Source organism: Arachis ipaensis, chromosome B07 (genome assembly GCF_000816755.2).
Source record: "Arachis ipaensis cultivar K30076 chromosome B07, Araip1.1, whole genome shotgun sequence".
NCBI lineage: Eukaryota > Viridiplantae > Streptophyta > Magnoliopsida > Fabales > Fabaceae > Arachis > Arachis ipaensis.
Window position 1 is genome coordinate 115728869 of NC_029791.2, and position 24973 is coordinate 115753841.

The window sequence follows — 24973 nt, forward strand, 5'->3', positions numbered from 1 at the left end:
AATGGGTGTCACACTCAAATATAAATAGTGACTTCTAGATTTTGGTCTCCAACACGTCAAAGCCACCTCCATAACTCTTTTTCCATACAAGGAATTGCGATTCAACTCTATCAGATCAGGGATACAGAAGATTTTCAAATAACAAGGGAATGATCTGAATTTACATGAATTCTAAATGTTCGAACTTACGATGTTGTTTCAGTTGGTTGTCGTTAATATAAGGTCATGGGTAGTCTTATCCAAATTTAAACAAGACGACTTACATAGATAGAAACGGTTCTCATGGATAACAAGGTAAGTTGATTATTTTCCATAATTTTTTCAAGTAATGCTAAGTCCATTTTATAAATATTTTTGGTTCATATTTTAAGTTTATTTGATAAGTAAACCCTTGCACGAATCAAAGACAGTGCGATTTTAAAGATTTATAAGTGCTAATAGCCTTTATATTTAATTTGTGTTATAGTGTGATAATAGCCAATATATTTGTTGGTAAATTTAACTATTACTATATTATTTATGATCACATTCAGTATATATGTCTAATTTATTGAAAAAAGTAGATTATTAAAATCGATTAATAATTATTTTAGAGTTAATCCAATTAACACTAGATTAAAAAAAACAATACATAACATGTTACTTTTTTATTAATCAAATTATTATAATTTAAATTAATTTTAAAAAAATATTTTAAAATTATAATTTTAATCTTATCACGTGTATCGTACGGATAATTACACTTGTTAATTAATAATATACACTAACAATAACTAACACTCATACTAATATTACTATTACAGCTACAACAATCAAATTATATTTTTTAATTAGTCTTTTTCAACTACCAACTATTTTTTATTTATACCAAAGATAGGAGACTCGAACCCGCAATCTCTTAATTGAGTATGAGGAGACTATGCCATTTGAGCTATAACTCATTTGGCTGCCAACTAATTTATTTAGTACTAATCAATAACAAAATAATATTTAAAATTATAATTGACTTAACGGCGTCAGTAACCACTCCCTTAACGGCGTTAAACCGGGGGAGTGGATCTCTCCAGTGACAAAAAAAGCTAAATGGTGTTAATTATGATCTTTCACTCTTCATTATACTCTTTTTCATATTTAATTTTGCCCCCACTTATAAAATTAATGGTGAGAAATCACACTATATTTTCTCAAGTGTTAAAAAAACTAGAGGATCCATTTCCGTTAAATCGGTCCCCGTCTCATCTTGGTGAGACTACAAATCCAATATTAAAAAAAAAAATTCTTTAGTTTCCCAGTTAAGTCAACATTTTAAATAATTTGACTTTGTTGGTGTGAATCCAATTTAGCTCCTTTGATTTGGCTCATTACCTCAGATACATTCCAATATCAAATAATAATTAAGCAAACATTTGCATTTGCAATTGCAAAACCTAATAACATTTTCTTCCTCAAACTCAATACCAAACTATTGTGAATTTGTGATGGCAAATGATGATGTATTTCTGAGTTTTAGAGGAGGAACGCGCTACCGATTCACGGATCATCTCTATCATGCTTTCCGGTGAAATGGAATCGACACGTTCAGAGATAACGAGAATCTAAGGGTAGGGGATGAACTGAGACCTGTTCTTATGAACGCAATCGAGAATTGCAAAATGGCAATAGTGGTGCTGTGTGAGAACTACGCATCTTCAACGTGGTGCCTTGATGAGTTGGTCAAGATCGTTGACTGTCACGAAAAGCAAGGGAAGCAGGTTCTGCCAATTATTTACAGAATGAAACCTTCAGATGTGTGGGAACAGAAGGGTTCCTATGAGATAGCCATGGCTAAACATGAGGATAGATATGAAAAAGACTCTGAGAAGGTCAAAGCATGGCGATTAGCTTTGTCCAAAGTAGGCACGCTAAAGCTAATAAAATGGCTGCATTGCACGGAGATCACGTAAGTCGATTACATTCATTTCTTGCCTTCTTTTGTTTTCTTTTACAGAACCACGCACTGTTGATATACTCGTTCTATCTAATTTTGATTTTTCAACAGAATCATATATGTTTCAAGTAAGTAGATTAGATTATAGTTTAGGAAAGTTTTCAAATGATCCATTCACTTTCACTGGCCTTTTTTTGTTCCATGCCCCAGTACCGTGAAGATATATAATTAAAGATGTTGATGGTGCAGATTTATTGGAATTATTATGGGGTAGAAACATAAAAGAATGGTGCAAGGTGTTTCTTAAACCTGTTCAACGGTTGACCTGGAAAGCAGGAGGGGTATTGACATTTTTGGTAGGTGTCTCGTGTTGTCTATTTAAAAAGCCACAGCTGCGAAGTCGGCTCACATGTGTAGCTGTTGGAGTGAGTTGGCTTTTTTTGGACTAAAAGGTATGGGCCTTTGAATTTTTTTGACAAGTATGGACATTGATTGGGCTATGTAAGGTTTAAGCATTCATGGTTATATCATTAGTAATGGTTTGGAGCAAAGAAACCCTATGCATTATAAAGCACCGTCACCCGCTTACCGAGTCACCTGTTCATCCAAACCCCATTCTTGACTACGAAAGCAACCATGCGAAGCCTACGTTGATTTTCTCCAAAGGCAGAAATAGCAAGTTGTTGTTCGACGAACGTATGGACGGTGAAAGTTGGTGACCTACTCAACAGACGGTACGGGCAGTGACATATAAACTCCCCCCACCCCAAGGAGCGGGGGTTGTTTCGTCTTCAGCTACTGCGAGGAAAAGTACAGCAGGAAGGCAGCCACTGACTTTGGGAATCGTGACGAACAAGGTCGACGATGTTCACGGGGAACGAGTTTCTGCCAAGCTTGAGCGACAAACGGATGGTACCGGCGTGAGGAGTCAGCAATGAGGAGAGCACATCCAGGAAACGAACTCAGATACGGCCGGTGGCAACCTAACCCGAGAGGATGACATCGTAGGAAGCCCTAGTGTAGGCGCGCTTCCCGTCGTCGGGGTGGCATTTCAAGGAAGGGGAGATGGGGGCGAGTGTTGAACAGAGTTACAGTGACGCTGAGGAAGAGGTAGGCGAAAGCTCTGATACATGGGACGACAGGCGAGAAGATAGACTTCTAAACCAGAGAAGGCACGGGTATAGGAGCCGCGGCGGCAGTTTCGGGAAGGAGGATGCAACAAGTGCCGCGTGCAGTAGCAGGTCGCATGAAGGGTTGAGGGATCCCATTTTTCTGTGGTCTGGGCTTTCTGTTAGGATGGAAAGTTGCCAAAAAAAATTAATGTGTAATTTGGTGCAAATTTTATGGGTCCAATTAATTGTGGCATGAACGGTGGGCATCGGTTTTTTGTTCTGGTGGGCTGGGGTTTGGTTCGGGTAGGATTGCGTTGTCTTATCCGAAGAGGATAAGATCAAAATAGATGACTCTAGAAGGTTTCAAGTAACGATAACAGATATTTCTAGCATAATAAATACCCTATCCTGGATTCTACACAATCAGAATGAGAGGTGGAGTCCATGGTTTCTACCATAATAAAAACCCCATCCTGGATTGAACGCAATCAGTATGAGAGGTGGACTCCATGGTTTCTATCATGCGCTGCGGTTTCCGTCGTAAGTCGTCCGGTCTATGTTCTCCCATTCAGGTCTGTGTAATTGTGTGTCAGTAAATTGAAAGTCATTGAAAATTTCGGTGTGATTTATTTTATCATTGAGTGTGAAACATGTTTGACAGAGGTTGAGAGATGTGCATTCGGACTGCTCTAATACACCCTCCGATTAGGTGGATGAAGTCGTGAATGTTGATGTCAGCGATTACCGAGTGTTCATAGAGGCGGGACAACTGTTGGCGGCATAAACCGGGATTGAAAATAATGTTAGTTTCATCACCATTATTTGGAGATCGTGGTATTTATACTTTGGTTATGAAACATGGTATTGATTTGTTAGCTTTAAAACGTTTAATTTATTTGATATAAATTTTTTTGTCATAGACTGCTTTGGGAGTGTATGGGATGACTGATGCAGATGCAAAAGTAATATTGTTCTGGAAGTGCAAAGGTAATTCAGTTGGTGTGTCTCAGTTAGCGACGTCGGTGACCATAAGCTATGTCCTTTTCTCGTTTTTACTTTTTTTATTAAGTTGACGATTGCCTTGAAATTAGTGGATAATAAATTAAGACGTGGATTGATATTGGTAAATATTGTCGTACATATGTGATAGGTGCTCTAAAGTACGGGAGAAGTTGATAATTTCGTTTCTTTCCTGTCGCATGGAAACCTCCTCTTTTGTCAATTATCCTTTGTTGTCCCAGTTGGAGATAAATATCGTTGGTTGAATGCCTATATTGAATAGTAAATGAAACGATGGTAGTGAATTTAGAATTTTCCTCGGTTAGAGTCTTCAAAGTAAACAAAGTATGTGAAGAAAATCCATTAAAATTCGTGTTCGATACTTTATGAATTATATATAATTTTCAGTTATATATATGTGTACCCATCCTGGAATGATGGTAATTGTTAAAGGGTCTAAATGCCTTCATGAAACGTAGTAGAAGAATTTGCTTGCATAAAGTGTAGTAGATGGTACTTGACATTATAAATATTTCTCAATTGAAACTTGAAAAGCACATTTAATTTATGAGCATTGAGTTGGTCTATTGAAATAACTTTCTGTGCTATTGTTATTGCTGGAAAGGTCTCGTGTTACATGATTTCTATTTGTGCACAACGAAAAGAAATTTATTTTGAAAGTATGCTGCAGGAGATAACAAATTTAGGTGAAGCCTTATTCGAAGGTTAACCAAGTATTAGAAGGTTTGTCATGAAAAGTAGTAAGACCTTAATGCTGAAGTTGGTTTTGGCTTATTTAAGCAGTGTGCTTAATTTATTTATTTTGTGTGAGAGTTCTCTAAATTTGTTTTATTCAGCTTGTTTCCGTTATATAACCGATGTATTTTGTTGTCTTTCTTCACCATTTGTGTTTGTTAAGGTGCTGTTTTGACCTAAGTCTGATTAGATGTGAGTGTATGAAGCAGTAGGAGTAATATTTGTTCCTAGAAAACCGGCATTTGAATTCAGATATTAATAATTTGGAATAATAACTGGTTTATAGAAGAAAGTGAATTTAAATAATAAAATTTGTTTGTAACGGATTTTGAACTCTTGATAGGCCATTCCGATATAGATGCAGGCTGGCTTTGTGAAAAACCCAAATGATGTCCACCCCTAGCTGTTCCTTACGTAGAACGGTTAGAGAAGAAATACTCTGACTATATCTCATTCATTCCAGAAAATGACGTTGTTCAATTTGTAGAAGAAGTTACGGAAGATGCACATTCAGTAATACGTATTCCTCTGTTGTCATATTAGTTATTTGAGTATTAGAATTGCCTCAATCGTGAGAAGACATTTTATTTGAATAACTGCAGTAGTACATCTAACTATAGTTGTTTTTGTTTGTTGCAGTACATGTCCCCGTACCGCAGGCGCCCCATGGAGACCGGTCTGTGCAGAGTCGTAGCATTTGGTTTCTGTCCCAACGAAAATGTTGAAAAGAGCATCTTCAAATTCGGTTGAATATCCCAATTTGATCAAGCAGGTCCATCTTCCTTCCAGCACGTCGTCATGATGAATCGGTTAGTAAAAATCGTAGTTCGTTTAGCCTATATTGGTTTTATGACGTAAGGTTGTTTTATTCGAATCTATCTATCTCCACCACAATCGTGAAACAATACACGAAACAAATGATCCATTTCATTCTCGTTGATTCCTGTTCAAGATAAAATGTTTTCCAAATGTCCACTGCACATACAGAACTAACATTCTATTCAGTTATGGTAGTTGGTTGTAAATATGTAAAGGAGCATGTGTTGCCGATCACAGTTGGTCGCATAAATTTTCCGGAAACATGTTTATCTCAACGAAAGAAAAAAATTTGGATATCGTACGGCGTATCAGGCAGGGATGATATAGAAGTAAAATGGATAAAGAGAAAAGATCCTATTGTTTGTTTGAAGGAAGGTCGTTAATGAGTTGTGGAGTTGTTGGAGCTAAAGCAACAATATTTTGTTGTTTTTAAGTGCAACGGAGAATTTAAATTTAAATTCCTTGTGCTCCGTTCGATTGACTCCGAGATTGATTATTCAAGTTTCACAAGTTTCCATCACGATGACCACCGTATGGGAAATAAATTTCCGATTCATTCGGAGGGTTTTGTATATGGAAACTTCTGAAACTCGAGTAATCAATTTAGGAAGCATTCGAACGAATCACGTTGGATTTAAATTTAGATTCTCCTTTGTACTTAAATGCCACGAGATACGGTTGCTTTAGTTTTAACAACTCCACAACTCCTTTCCGACGTTGATTCAAACGAGCACTATTATTTTATTTCTTGATCCATTTTACTTCTATTTCATCCCCGGTTGGTACCTCTAACGATGTTGTCAACCATAGGCATTTCGAAATGTTATCTTTATAAAACACATGCTACTTCGTCATAACTGCAACACATGGCCACTTAAATATTAACCGGTACGTTGTTAGCACGGTATTAACAACATCAGTTACTGTTTACGTTTACTGGGTCGTTGTAACGTACATTAGAATAAGAATTAACGCAATTGAATAATTTTTGAGTTGGAATATGCTTTTCTTTGCATGGGTAACGTCATATGAATCTAAACGTCATATGTGTGTGGATACTAGTGGTACTGTCGATAGACTAGAGCACAATATTCACACCCCCCAAGTAACGCCAACTGTCATTGAAAGGAAATGGGGTATATGGCCAAATCGTATTTTGTACCCAGGTTGTGGCAATTTCGTTGCCCTTCGTGGCATATATGGCTGACTGCTTTTGCTAGGAAAACTATGTCAACCATATGAAATTTATTAATGAATGAAGTTCTAGCTAGTGTAAAAGTAATAGCAGGAGTTGTGCCCGTTGTCCGTTTGTTACATGGTGATTGAACAAGAAAAGGGATAAAAATTTTCACTTGATTTTGGTCATGATAATTGAGCTAAGGTATTGGAATGATATCTAAGTGTCGCTATATCCACTGTGCAGCAATATTATGGTATGGTATCAAATGAAAATCCTAAAAATAGTTCGGAAATGAATTTTAGTTGTAATTATAAATTGTAAAGTGGTTCGTTATTTCATAAGAATTTGTTTATTGTGTTAGAACCTAAAACTTGCGTCTCCAAAATTATAAAATTTCCACTCGTTCATTTTTGGAAGACGGCAAACTTAGGACTATTCATTATATCAAGAATATCTAGGAAACAATATAGATTCCTTAACTATAAATAACGATAGCTTATTTTGTTTAACAAAATAATCAATTAAATTCAACCTATGTTAGATGAAAGATATTTTGTTCGCATGCAGACATCAAAATGTTAGCTTTCAGTTTCATTGCTTTGAAACTTTAACACTTATGTAATGTAACAACAATGAAGAATCCTAGCACAATACACAAGCTATTGAGGGGGCAACAATATTTTTGAATATTACAAATCTAAATTTTTTTAACCAATTAAAATAATAATTAAGATTATATATTTTTTTTCAGGAATAAAAAAATTTGTAATATTATAATATATTAATTCAATGAATAGTTTTAATGAATTGTTTTGTAATAGACGTATAAATATAGTTAATTAAAATTAAGAATCTGGATCTGTGTATTCATGGACCAATGAAACACCGATCAAGAGGTTACTGGACAAATGACCCCATCTGAAACGGATGACCAGTTATGACCTTGAAGATATAAATATCAATCAACCCAAATGGGTGAGAGGGGTTGAACTTCATGCACGATTTATGTCACTTTTGCTGCATTGTGGGAAAATTTAACGGGTTACATTACCTAAATCAATAGCTTCATGCATCACTTCTCAACGCAGAGCGTCAAAATCATTGGGTAACTGCACGTAAAATTCCACAAATCGGCATAATCCCGTCCATAATGGAATTGATAATTCGAATGCACAAGGGATCTTGTGTTCTAACCAATAAAAGGAAGTTGGAGCAGAATCTAACATTGTAGCCATCAAATAACATAGAAATTAGAGTTATCAGTTTTTGATTAACAATACCGCTATATGCAAACATAAGACCTCAGTTAAAAATCTGTTTCAGGCTAACATGTTCTCCTTAACGTCATACTTTGAATAATAGCTCACAACTAAGTCGACCGTCGTCATGGGTCTGCAAGCGAAAAGTGATCCCGTTTGTCGCTTCCAGCTTGACATGCATTTTCAGCGTGACAATTATCTGGGACAACGACGGGTACCTGTTGCATTAACAAGAACGTCAAACAACACACCTGTTAACACCAACATTATGCAATCATAACGGATCTCCTTGCACCATGATCATTGTAGTGGCTAAATCATGCTAATGCACACAATGATTACAATAACCAATTGGGAAAGATTCTGCCTTAATAAAATCTCCAGTAGTGTGCTGTTAGTTTAATTTCGTTACAACTAGGACTGCTTCTTCCCCATCGTCAACACCATAGCATATACCGGCAATACAAGTAACATGTTAACATACAGTTCAGTGGGTATAAAAAAATTAACACATTAACAATGGCCTGTGTGCATTAATTACTAACTATATTTTATTGACACACATGACTTATTTTATAAATTTTTACCAAAGAATAGTGAGGCACATAATAATGAAATAACTACTGCTACTACAAAACAGCATTTAGTTTAGTTCAAAGATTTAAATGCCATTAATATTGAACCGCTGGATAGAGTTAGTTTTATTGGTCACGACGCATACTAAATAGTCCTTGCAGGAAAAACTTAGGTGCTAACCTTAGATCGCTTGCGTTTATTTCTTCCACCATGTGATTCATTGTTCCTCGTTGGCGCTTGCGTGGCTCCGTTGGGGCATCTAGTCCTCCGGTGCCCTAGCTTCCCGCATGTGCTGCACTTTCTTTTCGTTTTCGACGCAGAACCGCCTGCTTGGCTCATCCGACCCGTGCCTTTTGTTCTGACACGAATAGGGTCCTTCACCCCGCAATCATTTGCTGTTGTGATATCATCCGTTGATGGTCTTAACCCGTACTTTATTTCAAGGAACACAGCATCGCTCAAAAGCTTCTTTGAGTAAAGTTTGAAGTCTTCATGACTCATGCAAGCAACGCGCCCTAAGCGCTTACACAGCTGGGAGAAAGCACCCAATCGTGTCCTATAGGTCACACTTGGGTCAGCAGTATGTTGCTCAACACATTGGTTATGGATCTCCAATTTGGCTGCCTTAGACCATCTACGGAGGACAAGGCTTTCAGGGATTTCCACCAAGTCTAGACTTACACACACGGAAAGGATATGCACACAAGGAATGCCAAACGACTCCATACGCATGCAGGTGCAACTAAATGTGTTCGAGATATGGTCCCTATATACCTTCCAATTCATCTCAGGCCTCCGATACTTCTGGAGAGTATATGCATGAGGGTTCTCACTGTCATTAAATTCGCGTATTCTAACACGAACACACCGTTTCAGGCTATCCCGGAATCTGAGAAACATTTCGCGGGTGAACATACTCCATCCAGACTTTTCCAGCTCAACAAACTCCGTTTGTAGCACAGGTGTTCCGTACCATGAACGAAAGTCTAGCTCGTCCTCGGTGTCACGAAGAAAGTCCACACACCTTTGAAAATTTCTGACAAATTCTAACACCCCGTACCTGCTCTCAACAAACCTCCCTAGTTTGGCATGTAGTGACTCACACCTAGAGGTTGTCCGTACTCTAGCAAAAAATCTACCACGAATGTATGCGGTTGCCCAAGCATGCTTTTTGGCGTACAACTCCTTAACTCACTCAACCTCCCTAACACCGCACTCATTGACCATTGATTCCCAATGCGCTTCGAACTCCTCGATTTCAATATCTGCCAGCATGCAGTGTCTAAACATTTGTGTGAATCTCGGGTCACTTATGTTAGCAGTCGCGTTCCTCAGCAGATGCCAGGCACACAACCGATGATGTGCGTCTGGAAAGACGGACTGGATTGCTATCCGCATGGCCGGGTCGCCATCCGTGATGACGGAATGCGGTGCCTTACCTTGCATGCATTCCAGAAACTGGCGAAGAACCCAAATATATGACTCCTGCGATTCGCATGAGACCATTGCTGTTCCGAATACGCATGTCTGGTTGTGGTGGTTTACTCCGGAAAAGACTACAACGGGTAGGTTGTACTTGTTGCGGCCGTAAGTAGCGTCGAATGCTAGCACATCGCCAAATATCCCATAATCTTCCTGACAATGACCATCGCTCCAAAACAAGTTGCATAGCTGTTGCCCTGACCCCAACTTGTACCGCCAAAATATTTTCCCATCGATGCGTGCCAGACCTTCCAAGTAACTAATAGCTGCAGTTACGTCTCCGCCTTGCAGACCTCTCTGTTTCCGTATCTCATTATACATATCTTGTTTTGTGAATGTTACCAGATTAAAGCCCCCTAGTTGTGCTGCGAATGACTCATAAATCTTAGGTATGCTAATCCCAATCTCCCTCATGCTTGTTAGCTGAGCAACTTCTACCTCAGATATCTTCCTGTGTGACCGCAGATAATCAACAAGCTTCCCATACGCAAGTTCGTGGTTATGTTCCTCGACAAAACGCGACACATACCACCTCCCACTACCCTCTTTCCGCTTTATCCTCATCTCCGCCGTGCATCCGCATCGGGTTACAACCTTATGCTCCCTTTTGCGATCAACCTTCTCCAACCATTTCTTCTCTCGAAATCCCTGCCTATTACAAACGAACGTGTACCGCACTATCTCTCCGGCAGTGTTTCTAACCGTCTTGCCTCGCCTTGATGCAAAGCCCTTTAGTCGGCTGTAATTGTTATAGAAGCCACTTGCCTCCTGAGGTGAAGAAAACTCCATTTCAAGAACATCTTCTGCTTGCAACTCATCCAAACCCAAAAAAAGGGCAACATTTGAAGCCCCCCTTCCCTCCCAATCGGATAACTCAGCATCTTCCTCCACTCTCGTATCATACATTGTGTCCTGAAAGAATAACACAAACATTTCGCTACCGGCTGGCATTATGTGGAATGCGTTCTGTTTAAATATTGCATATCGATGCATATTAAAACTAGATAACATCAAAGCCTTGCATTTTCAATTAGTCTCAATGTATACTTTGCAGATGCAATGTTCATACGCGCAAATATGGTTATTAATTCAACCCTGATAACTTGAACTGAAAAACTCCTTTCAGGATTATTAATTTCATTTAATAAACATTATCATGTTATAATTTAACATACAGTTTACCCAATCATCATAATGGTTGGCCACTACAACATGTCCATGCCAATCTATTTAATAAAGGATTTGCTTCTCCAGGCTCGTTATCACAGATGCAAGTGGTACATATTTCTTTAAAATGGGAAACTTCAAAAATGAAAACTTAACAAATACTACCACCGCGGCTAACTTAACAACAAAACACAAATCTAGCATTTCTTCTACGCATCACACTCGTCACATCATAGTCACCACATAGAATATCACTTCTCACAACATAACCCTCACACCTGCTAAGAATGCAACCAACTCCATGAACAATACCACCGAAATGGTGTAACAGACCATTCCCATCCAATTCGATCCCACTCACACACTATAAATACAGATTGGGGCGTATACCTGTCGTACCTGTGGATTCGACACACCAGCCTTGCCCTCCATCCAGTTGTCCGCAAGAGGCTCATTCCACATACACGCATCCTTGCAAAACTTGCTACTTGATGCCATTGTTACCTGAAAGACAAACCTGTCAAACTAAAACAAACAATAAACTAGGGATTGCACAAACTTCTTTGCCACAGTTACTATAATCAACTTGCCCGCCTCAAAACTGTCTCACCCGACCAATGAAAAAAATATGCCACTTACATAGATCAAAAACCCTTACTTTACCACCTCATCTACTATCCAACATGCTTCCAACATCCTCACAGCCTCCACTTGCCTACTACATACACAAACTTCCAAAAATACGACATGCATTACACCTACGACACAAAGAAGCAAACACATTCACCATTACCTCCTAATTGCTACCAATACAGGGACAAAGCAATTTGTAACAAAAAAAATACCGAAGGCTTTTTCAGAAAAAAACAAATAGAGTAGTAAAAATTCATTTTTTCACAGACAGGTTCAACTTTCAACGACAATGTCACGATGGAGAAATTAAATTGAAAACAATATGGAAATTGGCAGAATGAGTCTCACCCGTCGACGGACTTACACACGGCGATGGGACCACCGCGTCGACGAACAAAATTGCGCGATGTCGACCTCGTGTTATTAACACGAGCCGCGATCTATGGTGCCAACTCCTGCGATCGGGCGGGTGAGATTAACAAGGCCTCCGCCGCGATGACCGTTTACTTCGATTCCAACCTCCGCCGTTATCAGGGATCCAGAAGTTGAAGGCCACCGTCACTTTAAGTACATACACAAACAACACAAACGATGAGCGATAAGGACGCCATCCAAGCATCGACGGCTGGGTGCTCACCTTCACGTTAGGGCACTGGGGGTTTACAAAACGCCACCTTTTCATTTCTTAACCCGCAACTCTTTTCCTTGCACTAAACCTCCCTCCATGGACCATTTTCATCACGGGCTTGAGTTTCTTTTCCTAACTGCATCACCATAACCATCAATATTCCAACAATGCAACAATGACAAAAAGGCCCATAACAAAAAACTCTTCCAAAATTTAATACAAGCCCAAATTCAGTCAATTATGTTCTTACGGGTCCAAAGGATACAACTTTTCATCCAACTGGCTCAGCTGCAACTTGGCTTCCTTTATGCTTTAAGCTGATCATGGATCACTACCCCTATGTGCAATTTTACTTTATTGCAGGGACATTCACGATATTCCACACCATGCTACAAGAAAAAAACAACGCCTGTAACCTAACCGTACATGGACCATCAAAGTTCCAGAAAAGTGGTCTGGACCACTTGAAAACTTTCCTATAGTTTAAATGTATTGTCAATTCTTTTATACTGACATCTAACTTGAGGTTGTTGCATATAGATAATAATAGTATTTTTATTATTTAACTATTTTTTTCTGTACTTTAGTATATGATTGGATAAATTTAGTGTAAAATAGTTCTATAAAGCAGTATATATATGAAAATTAACATTTTTGTACTTTTAATTTTACTGTAGATGAATTTCTTACTCAGAACTTTTTCATTAGTTATAAAGATGTATGAGTTATCTTGTTATGAAAGTAGTTCTATAATTAAGAGTTGAAGACACATGTTAGAGTAGTTTAGTTGGATAACCGTTAACTTAATATAGTTAGAAAGTTGTTAGTGATGAGTTAGAAAGTAGTTAGAGTTAATCAGGGTTAAGAGTAATTTTCAGCTCATGTATAACTATTGTAATCTGTAATGAGTATCAGTTTGAGATTCTCCTTTATTCTTCAGCAAGTAATCTTCAATCACATGAGCTATTTTTCTGTCTCTCCTCTCATACAATCTCTGTCTGCATCTTCTTTGCAACCTCCTCAAAGCCCGAGGTTTTCACATGGTGCGGTAAGAGTGAAAATTGTACCAGTAATGAGAATCTGAGTGGGCTAAGTAGAAAGAATAGATTGTTGCTGAAGGTTCCCAGTTCAGCCCAACTATGGCGAATGAGGAACAATTGTAGGATCCAGGATCACATAGAGAACATCTTTACTCCAATTGACATCGAGAATCTTGCGAAACTTTTGAACCAGCTCTCGAATTTTCTGAACTTACAGAATAGGATGAATCAATCTTCTGCAGGCAATCTTAGTGTGAATTTAGACGCAAATAATCCCATTACTTGCATCCAGGTGAGAATCCTGGAGTTTCGATAGTAAATGTAACTTCGAACCCTTCCAATTATCATTGTTGGGCCAAAACAATGAGGCCCTTAGGTCAAAGAATAAACTGCAATTCTTTGATGGAACCCTCCCTAAACATGAAGAAACTGATGTTAATTTTTTAATAGAAAAGTGTATGCTATATATAAAGTTGGTTCATATAACATTCGTAATTAAGGTAAGAAAAACATAATGTTTGTGCAGGTATGAACCGGAGTTTATCAAGAATATTGTTAGAGACACTGCTGACAGATTACCGTTGCCTGGACCAACCCAGCATGTAGTTGGACTCGATACTTGCTGTGAACAAGTAAAATCAGTGCTAAATATTGAGTCTAATGAAAATATTTGCATGTTGGGAATTTATGGACCTGGTGGAATAGGCAAAACCACATTGGCCAGATGTCTATTCGACAAGATCAAGCGGCAGTTTGAAGCTTCATGTTTTCTCGGTAATGTCAGAAAAATCTGAAAGTCGCGGAAGCTTAGAAAGTCTGCAAAAGACCGTTTTATATGACATGGGTGAGGAGACAATAACTGACCTTGGCAGTGAATTTAAGGGAGGATATGAAATCAAACGGAGGCTTCGCCACAAAAGAGTACTTCTAGTTCTTGATGATGTTAATTCAATAACACAATTGGAATCACTGGCTGGAGGGCATGATTGGTTTGGTTCAGGCAGCAGAATCATTATAACAACAAGGGATACTGATATGGTAGACAAGCATGTGATGGGTGATGTTGTCACCAAGAAATACAAGATGGAGGAGCTAAATGATGATGATTCCTTGGAACTCTTTTCTTGGCATGCTTTCAACAGGAAGGAGCTAAATGATGATGATTCCTTAGAACTTTAAAAATGTTTCAAGAAATGCAATAAGTTATGCAAAGGGCTTTCCGCTCGCTTTAGAAGTAATAGGCTCCCACTTAGGGGGTTTTACAAGTGTGGATAGCTGGGAAGAGGAACTGCACAAGTATAGAATTGATCCAAGTATTCAAGGAGTACTTGAAATAAACTACAATAGCTTGTATGAACTTGATCAGAAAACTTTCTTGGACATTGCTTGTTTCTTCAAAGGAGAGAAATGGGATTATGTTAAAAGGGTATTGAAAGCTTGTGACTTCTATCCAATTGTTCGAGTGTTCATTAGTAAATGTTTAATCACTGTAAATCAGAGTGGTTGCTTGGATATGCATGATCTAGTACAAGACATGGGCAAAGAGATTGTAATGAATGAGTCGCCAACAAACCTGGGTGAACGCAGCAGATTATGGTCTCATAAAGACATTCTTCAAGTACTCAAAGATGACACAGTAAGAAGTTTCATCACTACTGTACTTTTTTAGAGAAATAAGTTTACTTTAAAAGACTTAATTTGTTATGTTTTAACAGTGGCAATCTAGTACTAAGTCTTGATCCTTTGCTTGTGTTTTATAGGGAAGTAGCTCAATTGAAGGAATAATGCTTCACTCTCCTACACTTGAAGTAAATTATTGAATTAATACTGCCTTTGACAAGATGGAGAAACTCAGAATTCTAATTGTTCGGAATACAGTGTTTTCAACAGCACCAAGTCATCTTCCAAATAGTTTACGACTACTAGAGTGGAAAGGGTATCGATCAGAGTCATTCCCACTAATTTTCATCCCCACAGGATTGTTGATCTCAAGCTACCTCACAGTGCTCTTAAATTGGAAAGGCCATTTCAGGTGCACACTTCTCTCCTTCCCTATTTATTTCTGAATTAGTCATTTAAGGGTACACTAAGTAAATAAACTTTCACAATCTTATATTAGTTTTTAATGGCTTCAAATTGTATTTATAAAACTTAATAATACTATAATTGAACATGCTGATGAACCATTTATGCATCTCCGTTTTGCAGGTATTTGAGGATTTGACATGTATCAACCTCTCCCAATGTCAATCCGTTACACATGTCCCGGATATGCCTGGAGCTAAAAGCCTGAGAGTCCTCACACTTGACAAATGCAATAAACTGGTAGGATTTGATGAATCCATTGGATTTATGCCAAACCTTGTGTATTTTAGTGCTTCGGAATGCAGTAAGCTCAAACATTTTGTACCAGAAATGTATTTGCCGTCTCTCGAAGTGCTTTCATTTTACTTTTGTAAAAGCCTTCAAAGTTTCCCAGAAATCATGCAAGAGATGGACAAACCATTAAAGATTAACTTGGCAAATTCTGCAATTGAGGAGTTCCCGAATTCCGTTGGTAATCTTACAGGGCTTGAGCACATAGATATCTCTAAATCCAAAAGACTCCAGTATCTACCAAGTAGCTTCTTGATGTTGCCAAAACTTTTCACATTGACAATAGACGGATGTTCTCTGCTTGGAAGATCATTTAAAAAGTTCAAAGGACACAACAGTCCAAATATAAGGAGACTGAATTTCAGTGGTGCTAATCTTTCAGATGAAGATCTTCATCCAATTCTTCATATTCATCAGAAGTGGGAAGGCATCAATGTATCAAACAATTGTTTTTTATCCCTCCCAAAGTGCATTGAAGGATTTTTGCACTTGAAAATTCTTGACGTGAGTTATTGTAATAATCTTATGATAATTCCAGAACTTCCATCAAGCATTCAAAAAGTAGATGCAAGATATTGCCTATCCTTAACTCCACAGTCCTCAACCATGCCATTGTCCAAGGTATCTTACATGCATATATGGAAGATTTGATGACTAGAGGAGTCAATAGAATTCTTTTTTTTTTTTTTTCCTTTTAATAACTGAAATTTATTTTACAATTAATTTTATCTGATTGGCAGATTTTACAAGAGACTAAAAGAATTGAAGTTGTGATGCCAAAAAAGGAGATTCCCAATTGGCTTGACTACGATTGCAGCAAAGATATTCCTCTGTTTTGGGCTCGGCGAAAGTTCCCTGTTGTTGCTTTAGCATTCATGTTTGGGAGAGCCACTGGCAGTGATATTGATGAGACATTGATGAAGGCTCTAGACTTCTGGCCTCAAATTGCTTCATCCAAATCCTACACTGTTGGTCTCAACTTGTTTATAGAAGGCCAACAAATATTTCCGGAAAAGTCCAAATATTTCAATGTTGGGGAAGATCATGTGTTACTTTTTGATCTTCGAACTTTGTTCAGTGACAAAGAGTGGCATGATCTTGATGCATATATTGGAGATGATTGGAAAGCCATTCATGTTGTATGTGAATCAACCTTAACTCTGAATCATTGGGGAGTTTATGTTTACAAGGGAGAGACAAACATGGATGATATTTATTTCAAGCATCTTCCCAACCACAAATTGTCAAGCGAGTTAGTTCTAGAAAGAAGTCCGCAACAAACTCGGCAAAGAATTGGACAAGTGATAGATAATTTGAATCCAACAGAAACATTTGACAATGAGCATTTGTCTCTTGTTGATCTAGAAGAAGATAGTATGAGTTTTACAAAGGCATTGGTGAGGTCTACAAGATGGCTAAGGCTAACGAAGCTGCTTTGTCTTCTAACTATGGGGCAAGTTTGAAGAAAGAATCAGAAGAATCTAATTGGGACGTGTTGCGGTTAATAGAGTTGATGAAGGAGAATGTGCCAAAAGATATTGCTGATTCATACCCTGGTCAAATACAAGCTGTACAAGAATTCGCAGAAGAGTTTTTTAAGGCACGTGCACAATTTATGATGGAGAAAGACTGCGACACGTTGAATATTGGTATGATGATTGCTTTAGAGGAATACCATATTTTTGGACCTCCAACTCGTCGTTATTGGGGAAGAATAGATTTAAAACATGCAGATGATCCAACATTCAAAGCAGTGATGAGGAGGGCATTCCAAGAATCATGGAGAATTGAAGAACGCGCCAAAGCACACAATAGAAGGATGATTCCCATTCCCATCCATATGGGGGGAATCGTCGCAGAAGGAAGAATATGATGATGATCCTGTGTTGGAAGAATTATTGAGCAAGATAGAGAAAGATGCTATGGACTCTAATAAATCATATGGTAAATTGAAGGCATGTATTACTTATACTAATGAAGTACTAGCAGTTTCTGATGAATATTTGCTGGAAGCAACGTATATGAGAGCACATGAAAATATGGAAAATGAAGTCATGTCAGAATGGGGAAGGTTAGAATTGGCATTATGTGACATGTTCAGATCAAGAATGCGAAGATCATTGTTTGGTTGGAGAAAGCTCATGATTCCTGGAGCTAGTACTAAGAAGACCTCTTATCGGACAATTAGAGTGGCACACGAAGATCAAGACACTCATGATAATAATCGAATGCAGCATAATAAGCTGTGGCGGATCCAGATTCCAAGGTACTTTAGAAGGACCTTTTTTTATTTTTTTATTTTCTTTTACGGTTTCTTTATTCTGCATTTTTGTTTTTTGTACGGGCTTTGTCTTTCACTTTTTGTTTTACTCTTTTGGTTCTTTTACGGTCTTTCATGTTTATTTTTGTTTTTTTATTTACTTTTATTATCATGGTTTTTTTTTTATGCATTTTCATTTAATTTTGCTCTGTCTTGTTTTATATTTTATTTTCTATTGTCTAAGGTACCTTTTTTTGGAAATTTGGTCTGTGGTACTTGGGATGGTCTAAGTAAGTTGGTGTATTTTTCATTTACCCTGCATTACATTTGTCTAACACAATACACTTCGACATCTTGGTGTTATATATATATATATATATATATGTTTTATCATCTGTGTATATTAATGTTTTTGTTTCTTATTTCGTTTGATTTAACTAAAATGACAAAATGCGATTTATAACAATGTTAATTAAAAGAAAAAGAGCTTTATGATCATTCTTCTATATATCTGAGTTATCTATACATAGAGATCAAATTGTAAGATTAAAACTGACTTTGTATAACTTCTTTTTAATCCCCTTTCAATTTAATGACACAATAAGAGAAATTTGAGTATATATTGGTCAAATAGAGGAGTAATCAGTATAATTTTGATAAATTAAATCTCCGTTGAGTGTAATTTATCCTTAAAACATACAATGCACTATTTATATATGTACTTGTTCTATATATCTAATTTTAATTTTTCAACAGAATTATATATGTTCCAAGTAACTAGATTAGACTCCAGTTGAATGTATTGTCAATTCTTTTATACTAACATCTAATTGGAGGTTGCTGTATAGACTTTTTCATATATATACATGCAGCCATGCACATTGCCTTAATTGTATATATAGTTGCAATCATGCATGCACAGTGCCTCGATCGGATGTAGTTTCCAAATTTGCAATACCAATAATAATAATTAAGATTTTCAACTGCCAAAGAAAATCAGTAAAAAAAAGTCATAATTTGTCTTATTTAATATTTATTAATTGTCTACCAATAATAATAATTAAGATTTTCAACTGCCAAAGAAAACCAGTCATAATTTATCTTATTTAACATTCATTAATTGTTGTGACAATTAATAAATGTTAAATAAGTCAAGTCTTCTTTTTCATCATGTGTCCCTTTAGGGTTTTATCTTTGGTTCATCATTCTTATTTTTCTATATATGTAAGATTTTATGTTGAGCTAATTAGAGATTTTTTAATAATATTGTTTTCAGATTATTCTTAATTCCAATTTTTTGTTAGAAATTGTACATTCAATCAACTAAAATAACAAGTAAAAAAAAACGAATAATGCAAACTTTAGAAATTTGTATTTATATAGACATAAAAAAAACATATACAGATAAGATAGATGAAAGCATAAATATAAATAGTGTCTAAAAAAGATTACCTTGTCAAAAGGGTAAAGAATCACAATCATAAATCACAAAACAATGAAAAAAAACTAAAACACAATAAAAAAATACCAATAGTCAGTTAGTCACACGTCCAAATAAAATAACGTGAATGATTAACTTTTTCGAAAATATGAAATGTGGAGAAATGGTTACACATCTCAACGGTGTTAAATATTTGTATGTATAAAATTTAAATTTGGTAGAGGTAACGATTTTTGTGAAATTGTTGGTTGAATAGGAAGTTGCATGGATGATAACGTGGATGCCCATGTATATGTATAATTACATGTTGAAGATGACCGTTGAGTATGACCATACAAGGAAAAATTGAGTATATATATATGTGGTTTGACAATGAAATTTTCCATATCTGGTGAGTGGTGATGATTTAACACGATATGATTGATAAGGATTCATGAATAAAGAAGAAAAGATTATGGAGTAAGCTATATGATATGTTGATTTTAACAATATAACATAACGGACACGTGAATTCATCTATCTTTTTTGGATTTATCTATGGTGAAGAAAGTATAAAGTAGTTCTTTAACGACTAGAGAAAATATGTCATTTTTGTGATTGTGAAGATTTTTTACACTATTTTTTTATATTGCATGAATGACCTCTAAGTTAGTAAAATTATAATGAATAAATTAAAAAATAATCCAATTATACTAATAATTTTAAGGTATAAATTTAGTGAAAGAACAATGTGGACTTGCATTCTTTATATAAAATTAGTTAAAAAAGTATCCATATTTTTTTTATTATGCAATTAACTTAATTAATAATTTTTATTATTGTTTTCCTACCAAAAAAATATCAGCTTATATTATTCATACATTTTTTTAAGGCTAATAAGAAAAAAGATATTAGTATTATTATGCTTATTATCCTAGATAATTGGATAATTCACATGATTACAGTGGCGGAGCTTAGTTCAGACAAGGGGCCCAAACTTTTTATAAAAAATTTAGTAGTACTTTTTAAAAGATAAAAAATAGTTCAATTGACTTAAATACTTTACTATGACTTAAAGTATCTAATAAGTTCAATAAACAACACTCTATCTATCTTTAAGTTCAAATATAAAAAATTAGATATTTTTTATTTATTTAATTTAATATTATTTTATATTTTACTATTTATTTAATTTAATTTTTTATATGATAAAAAATAATAGAATATTCAATAAGTATTAATATTATTGTATTTGTATAAATTGATAAAAAAAATTCAATAAATATTATAAATTTTAATATTTGTCCTTTTAATTTCTTCTTTATATATTTTACAGGATATATATTCAAATTTTTATATAAAATAATAATAAAAAATTAAAGAATTGATACATTTTTTTAAAAGGAATGCTAATATTTAAGAAGGAGAACATATAACTTTTACAATATCAACACCTGAAGATAGTTCTTCTACTTTAATGAATTACGAAGAAAGTGAGATATAACCTTCAAAAGTTCAAAAAGTTACATCTGATAACTTTAACCTTAACTTTTTGGAACGAGATATTGAAAAACGGCTTTAAATTTGACAATATCACCCAAACCAGAAATGAGATTAGGCGAGCTTATCTTAAATGGGTCCATATCAAAAATATTTTGACAATTATTTTCTATCTGACCCCCCCAAAATTTTATTTCAAGTTCCGCCACTGTACATGAATAAATAGTTTGGGATTGAAAATTTAAATTTGATTTTAATAAGACTAAAATACTCTTTTAGATTATTTTAAATGACTAAGATTTTCTTTTTAAAAAAACAAAAAGAGACTTTTAGTATTAATTAAAAAAGACTAAAATACCCTTATAATTGATGTTCAAGAAAACAAAACAATCTTTGAAGGTTAATTAAAAAAAATCATCATAGGACTACTTCATATTATTGATTGTGTTAAAATTAAAAAGTTTGAATATGATCTAAAAATAAAAATAAAAAAACTCTTATAATTCATATTTAGAATACTAAAATACCCTTTTAATCATTAGCATGAAAAAGACTAATTTTTTTTATAATATTAATTAAAATTATTTTAATTATAATTTACTTATGTAATGTAATTTTAATTTATAATTGGATTTGTCAAAAAAATAAAAAAAAAATTGGAGAATAAATTAAATATATTAGAGATTTATTTGTGTGGAGGGTGAAATGGTCATTTTGGCAGTCAAAAGAGTAAAATGTGGTTGTGTCACGTGTATAAATGAATAAAAAAATATACTTTAATTCTAAATTGATTTAATATCAAATGAGCCCTAAAATTTAAAAAAAAATGCATAAAGATCCTGGTCCTTTAAGAACCTTGATATTCTTTCACCACCGTAGAAGTCTCCAAATTTCAAATCAGAAATTGCTTCTTTATATTCCATTAACCCCGATACTGCTCCAATCCCTGAAAATATAGAGATTTAAAACCTTATATAGAATGCAATCTATAGAAGAAAGAATGTTTGTTATGAGAAACGTATTCTTATTGCTTCCAATATTCAATGGGCACATGTCAGTGTTCTTCTATCACACCTGTTTTCACAGGAATATAACATGGAAGACACCATGATCAGACAGACAATAAATCTCGGTAAAAGCTTCAGAAAGAATTTCTGTTTGAAAAATTGGTGGCCAAAAGATGAATTATGAAATATAAGATCCCAAATCATAAAAATAGAAACTCCCTTCTAAGCATAATTTCATTTTTATTACAAAAGAAAACCAATGCTCGGACAACATGAACACAACCATGATATTGAAATTAAATGTATTATTAAAAAAATTTCAACTTAACAAATGAAATTTGACTGCTCCAAAATTGATAATATAAATGAATAATGGGTTAATAGTCAAATTAGTCCCTTAAAGATAAGACATTCTTTAAATTCGTTTTTGAAAGATTTTTTTAATTAAATTGGTCCTTCAAAAATTATAAATTAATCATATCTGTCCTTCAGTTACTCCACTTATAATTTTCGTTAACAATTGATGATGTGAAATGTTAACTGATAGCATACATGACACATAACATATTCAATTAGACGTTGACTAAATATGTTTACAAAAATCTATCAATTTAGTCACTAGGTCATATTAGGAATAAGGTTTTTGTAATTGGAAAAAATAGTTAAATTAATAAATTTTTATAAACATATTTTGTTAATATCCAATTAGACACATCAAGTATTATATATGTTATCAATTAACGTTTTATAACATTAATTTTTGAAGAAAATTGTTAATGGAGTGACTGGAGGACAAATATGAATATATGATTAATTCGCAATTTTTAAAGGACTAATTTGATTGAAAAAATCTTCGAGGGATGAATTTGAAAAATATCTTATCTTTCAGGAATTAATTTGACTATTTATCTAATAAATAATACTTACTTCCATTATACATACATATATACATGTAATATTTATTTGTCTTCGAAATCAAGAAAAATAAAGTTAGAAAATATTCTACTCACCACTGGTTGCACAATGAACTTGACACCACTTGGTCTGTTAAGGCAATCCTTAATTTGTTAGAAGACCAAATTGGGAACCTTAATTAAATGGTAGAAAATTACTTTCATAGCCAATTTAATGTAACATAAAAGGCAATCATGATAATGGGATATAAAATGAGAAACTCCATCCACAGTAAGGTTAGGTTAAATCTGATGAATGAACTCTAGCGGTGAGAAAAAAAGGTATAAGCGAAAATATTAATGAACGCAATGAGATGGGCTAATAAAATGAGTGGAATTTGCAACAAAACCGAGTAATACACCACGATATTAACAAATGGTGAAAACTCAGATGAAGTGAAGTTGATATCTGAGAACCGTTAGATGAAAATTTAGTCAAATTAATCAAATTATCTAACAATTTTCAGATATCAACTTCACGTGAAATCGACTGCACCTGAGTTTTCACCTTAACAATTCCAGCAATATACAAATATCCTAACATGACGGTGAATTTAAAAAACAGAGAACATTAACTTAACTACTTAGAGAACTCATGCTTGGGGACAACCACCGAAAAAGGTAAACTAACACAGGAAAAATCAGTGACAGTTTCAATCTGCACATAGAAATCAGTTGCACTTCCGCTGATACAGCCTGAAATTTAAGGGATTTAAACTAATAATTAAATGTAAAACCAAAAAAAAAAGAAAAAAAAATAGAACATGAAACTTACCATGCTCGAATGAACATTTCTAGTTCTGAATACTCCTATCACAGGATGTCGTAACACTTGAAGATTATTGAGTGTGAGACTCACCAAAAAGCAAAACTGAATCCCAGGTTCAACTGCAACGTTGAATAAATGAAAAAAAAATTAAATTAAGAATACATAAAAAACAAGTTCCAAGAAAAAAGCATAATGAATACCTGCAATACAGAAAGTGAAAAATACTGAACGACATGCTGAAAAGCATAGTGTTTGTGGACATGATATTTCAATAGAAGTAAGGAAATTCTGGCAAAATATTATATTCTTCAACCTTCTCCGGATAACGCATAAACACCCTTGGAAACAACCATACAGCCAATTATTTGTGATCAAATGAAGTCATTCAGTCTGCTTCCAATCATCCAATTGCCTATAGCCAATACCCATACTACAATCACACATTACTATTATCGATTCTTTCTTCTTCTGGGAGGAACCAAAATTCATAGAAATTCTTGAGAGTGACCCATCAGAATCAAGAAGCTTTGGCCTCTTCAGATCCAATCCCCATCAGCCCATTTACAACATCAGTTGAATCGACATGAAAGAATCCAAAACTAATGGCTTAATAATGCAGCCAAAAAGATCCAGAAAAACAATCAGGAAAACAAAATAATGGATGGAAACACTCACGACATAACAACATACCAAGAACGACAGATTAGAGAACCGAAGATCAGGCGGTTAAGGAGCATAAAAGATATGCATGGCTGAAGAAGTGAGAGGAAGATACATTGGACAGAGGAGAGACAAAGAGACGGCAACGATCCCGCAGCAACACCCACCCTCAAATTTTGAATTTTCAGACCAAAAATTGGAGGGAGACAGGTGAATCTCGTTTACATTTTTTTTTTGGCACTGAAATAATAGTCAACAACACATCTATTGACAATTAATTAGGTGCCATATTAAATTATTAATTCGGGCATGCTATATATCCATGTAACCATATAATCAAGTTGGTCCAAACCCAAAACAACTAACGCGCTTCTCAATATCATTAAATAAACGTGACTTCCACGCGCCCCATACAAACGAAACGATTACTTCATTCGCGCTTCATTATGA

General features: G+C 35.1%; 2 protein-coding genes and 1 long non-coding RNA gene across 6 annotated transcripts; 1 reads left to right on the forward strand and 2 right to left on the reverse strand.

Annotated features, from left to right (window-relative positions):
- LOC107607731 lies at nucleotides 1419–18232 on the forward strand. 4 transcript variants are annotated; one of them, XM_021106317.1, is made up of 9 exons: nucleotides 2421–3611; nucleotides 3701–3841; nucleotides 3960–4026; nucleotides 5258–5314; nucleotides 5434–5603; nucleotides 14105–15214; nucleotides 15339–15610; nucleotides 15787–16575; nucleotides 16695–18232. In XM_021106317.1, exons 8-9 carry the CDS (start codon nucleotides 15850–15852, stop codon nucleotides 17415–17417), a joined length of 1449 nt encoding a protein of 482 aa, XP_020961976.1. In that variant the 5' UTR covers nucleotides 2421–3611; nucleotides 3701–3841; nucleotides 3960–4026; nucleotides 5258–5314; nucleotides 5434–5603; nucleotides 14105–15214; nucleotides 15339–15610; nucleotides 15787–15849; the 3' UTR covers nucleotides 17418–18232. The 4 variants fall into 4 exon arrangements, with proteins under 4 accessions (XP_020961978.1, XP_020961976.1, XP_020961977.1 ...); XM_021106318.1 differs by having other exon boundaries at nucleotides 5258–5307; XM_021106316.1 differs by lacking the exon at nucleotides 5258–5314.
- On the reverse strand, nucleotides 8178–11775 carry LOC110265132 (protein FAR1-RELATED SEQUENCE 5-like). Its single transcript, XM_021107942.1, has 4 exons — nucleotides 11668–11775; nucleotides 9824–11076; nucleotides 8809–9733; nucleotides 8178–8270 (listed from the first exon to the last, which is right to left on the reverse strand). Exons 1-4 carry the CDS (start codon nucleotides 11773–11775, stop codon nucleotides 8178–8180), a joined length of 2379 nt encoding a protein of 792 aa, XP_020963601.1.
- On the reverse strand, nucleotides 23159–24752 carry LOC110264372. Its single transcript, XR_002350461.1, has 3 exons — nucleotides 24064–24752; nucleotides 23870–23982; nucleotides 23159–23790 (listed from the first exon to the last, which is right to left on the reverse strand). It is a non-coding gene; the product is annotated as an uncharacterized LOC110264372 (long non-coding RNA).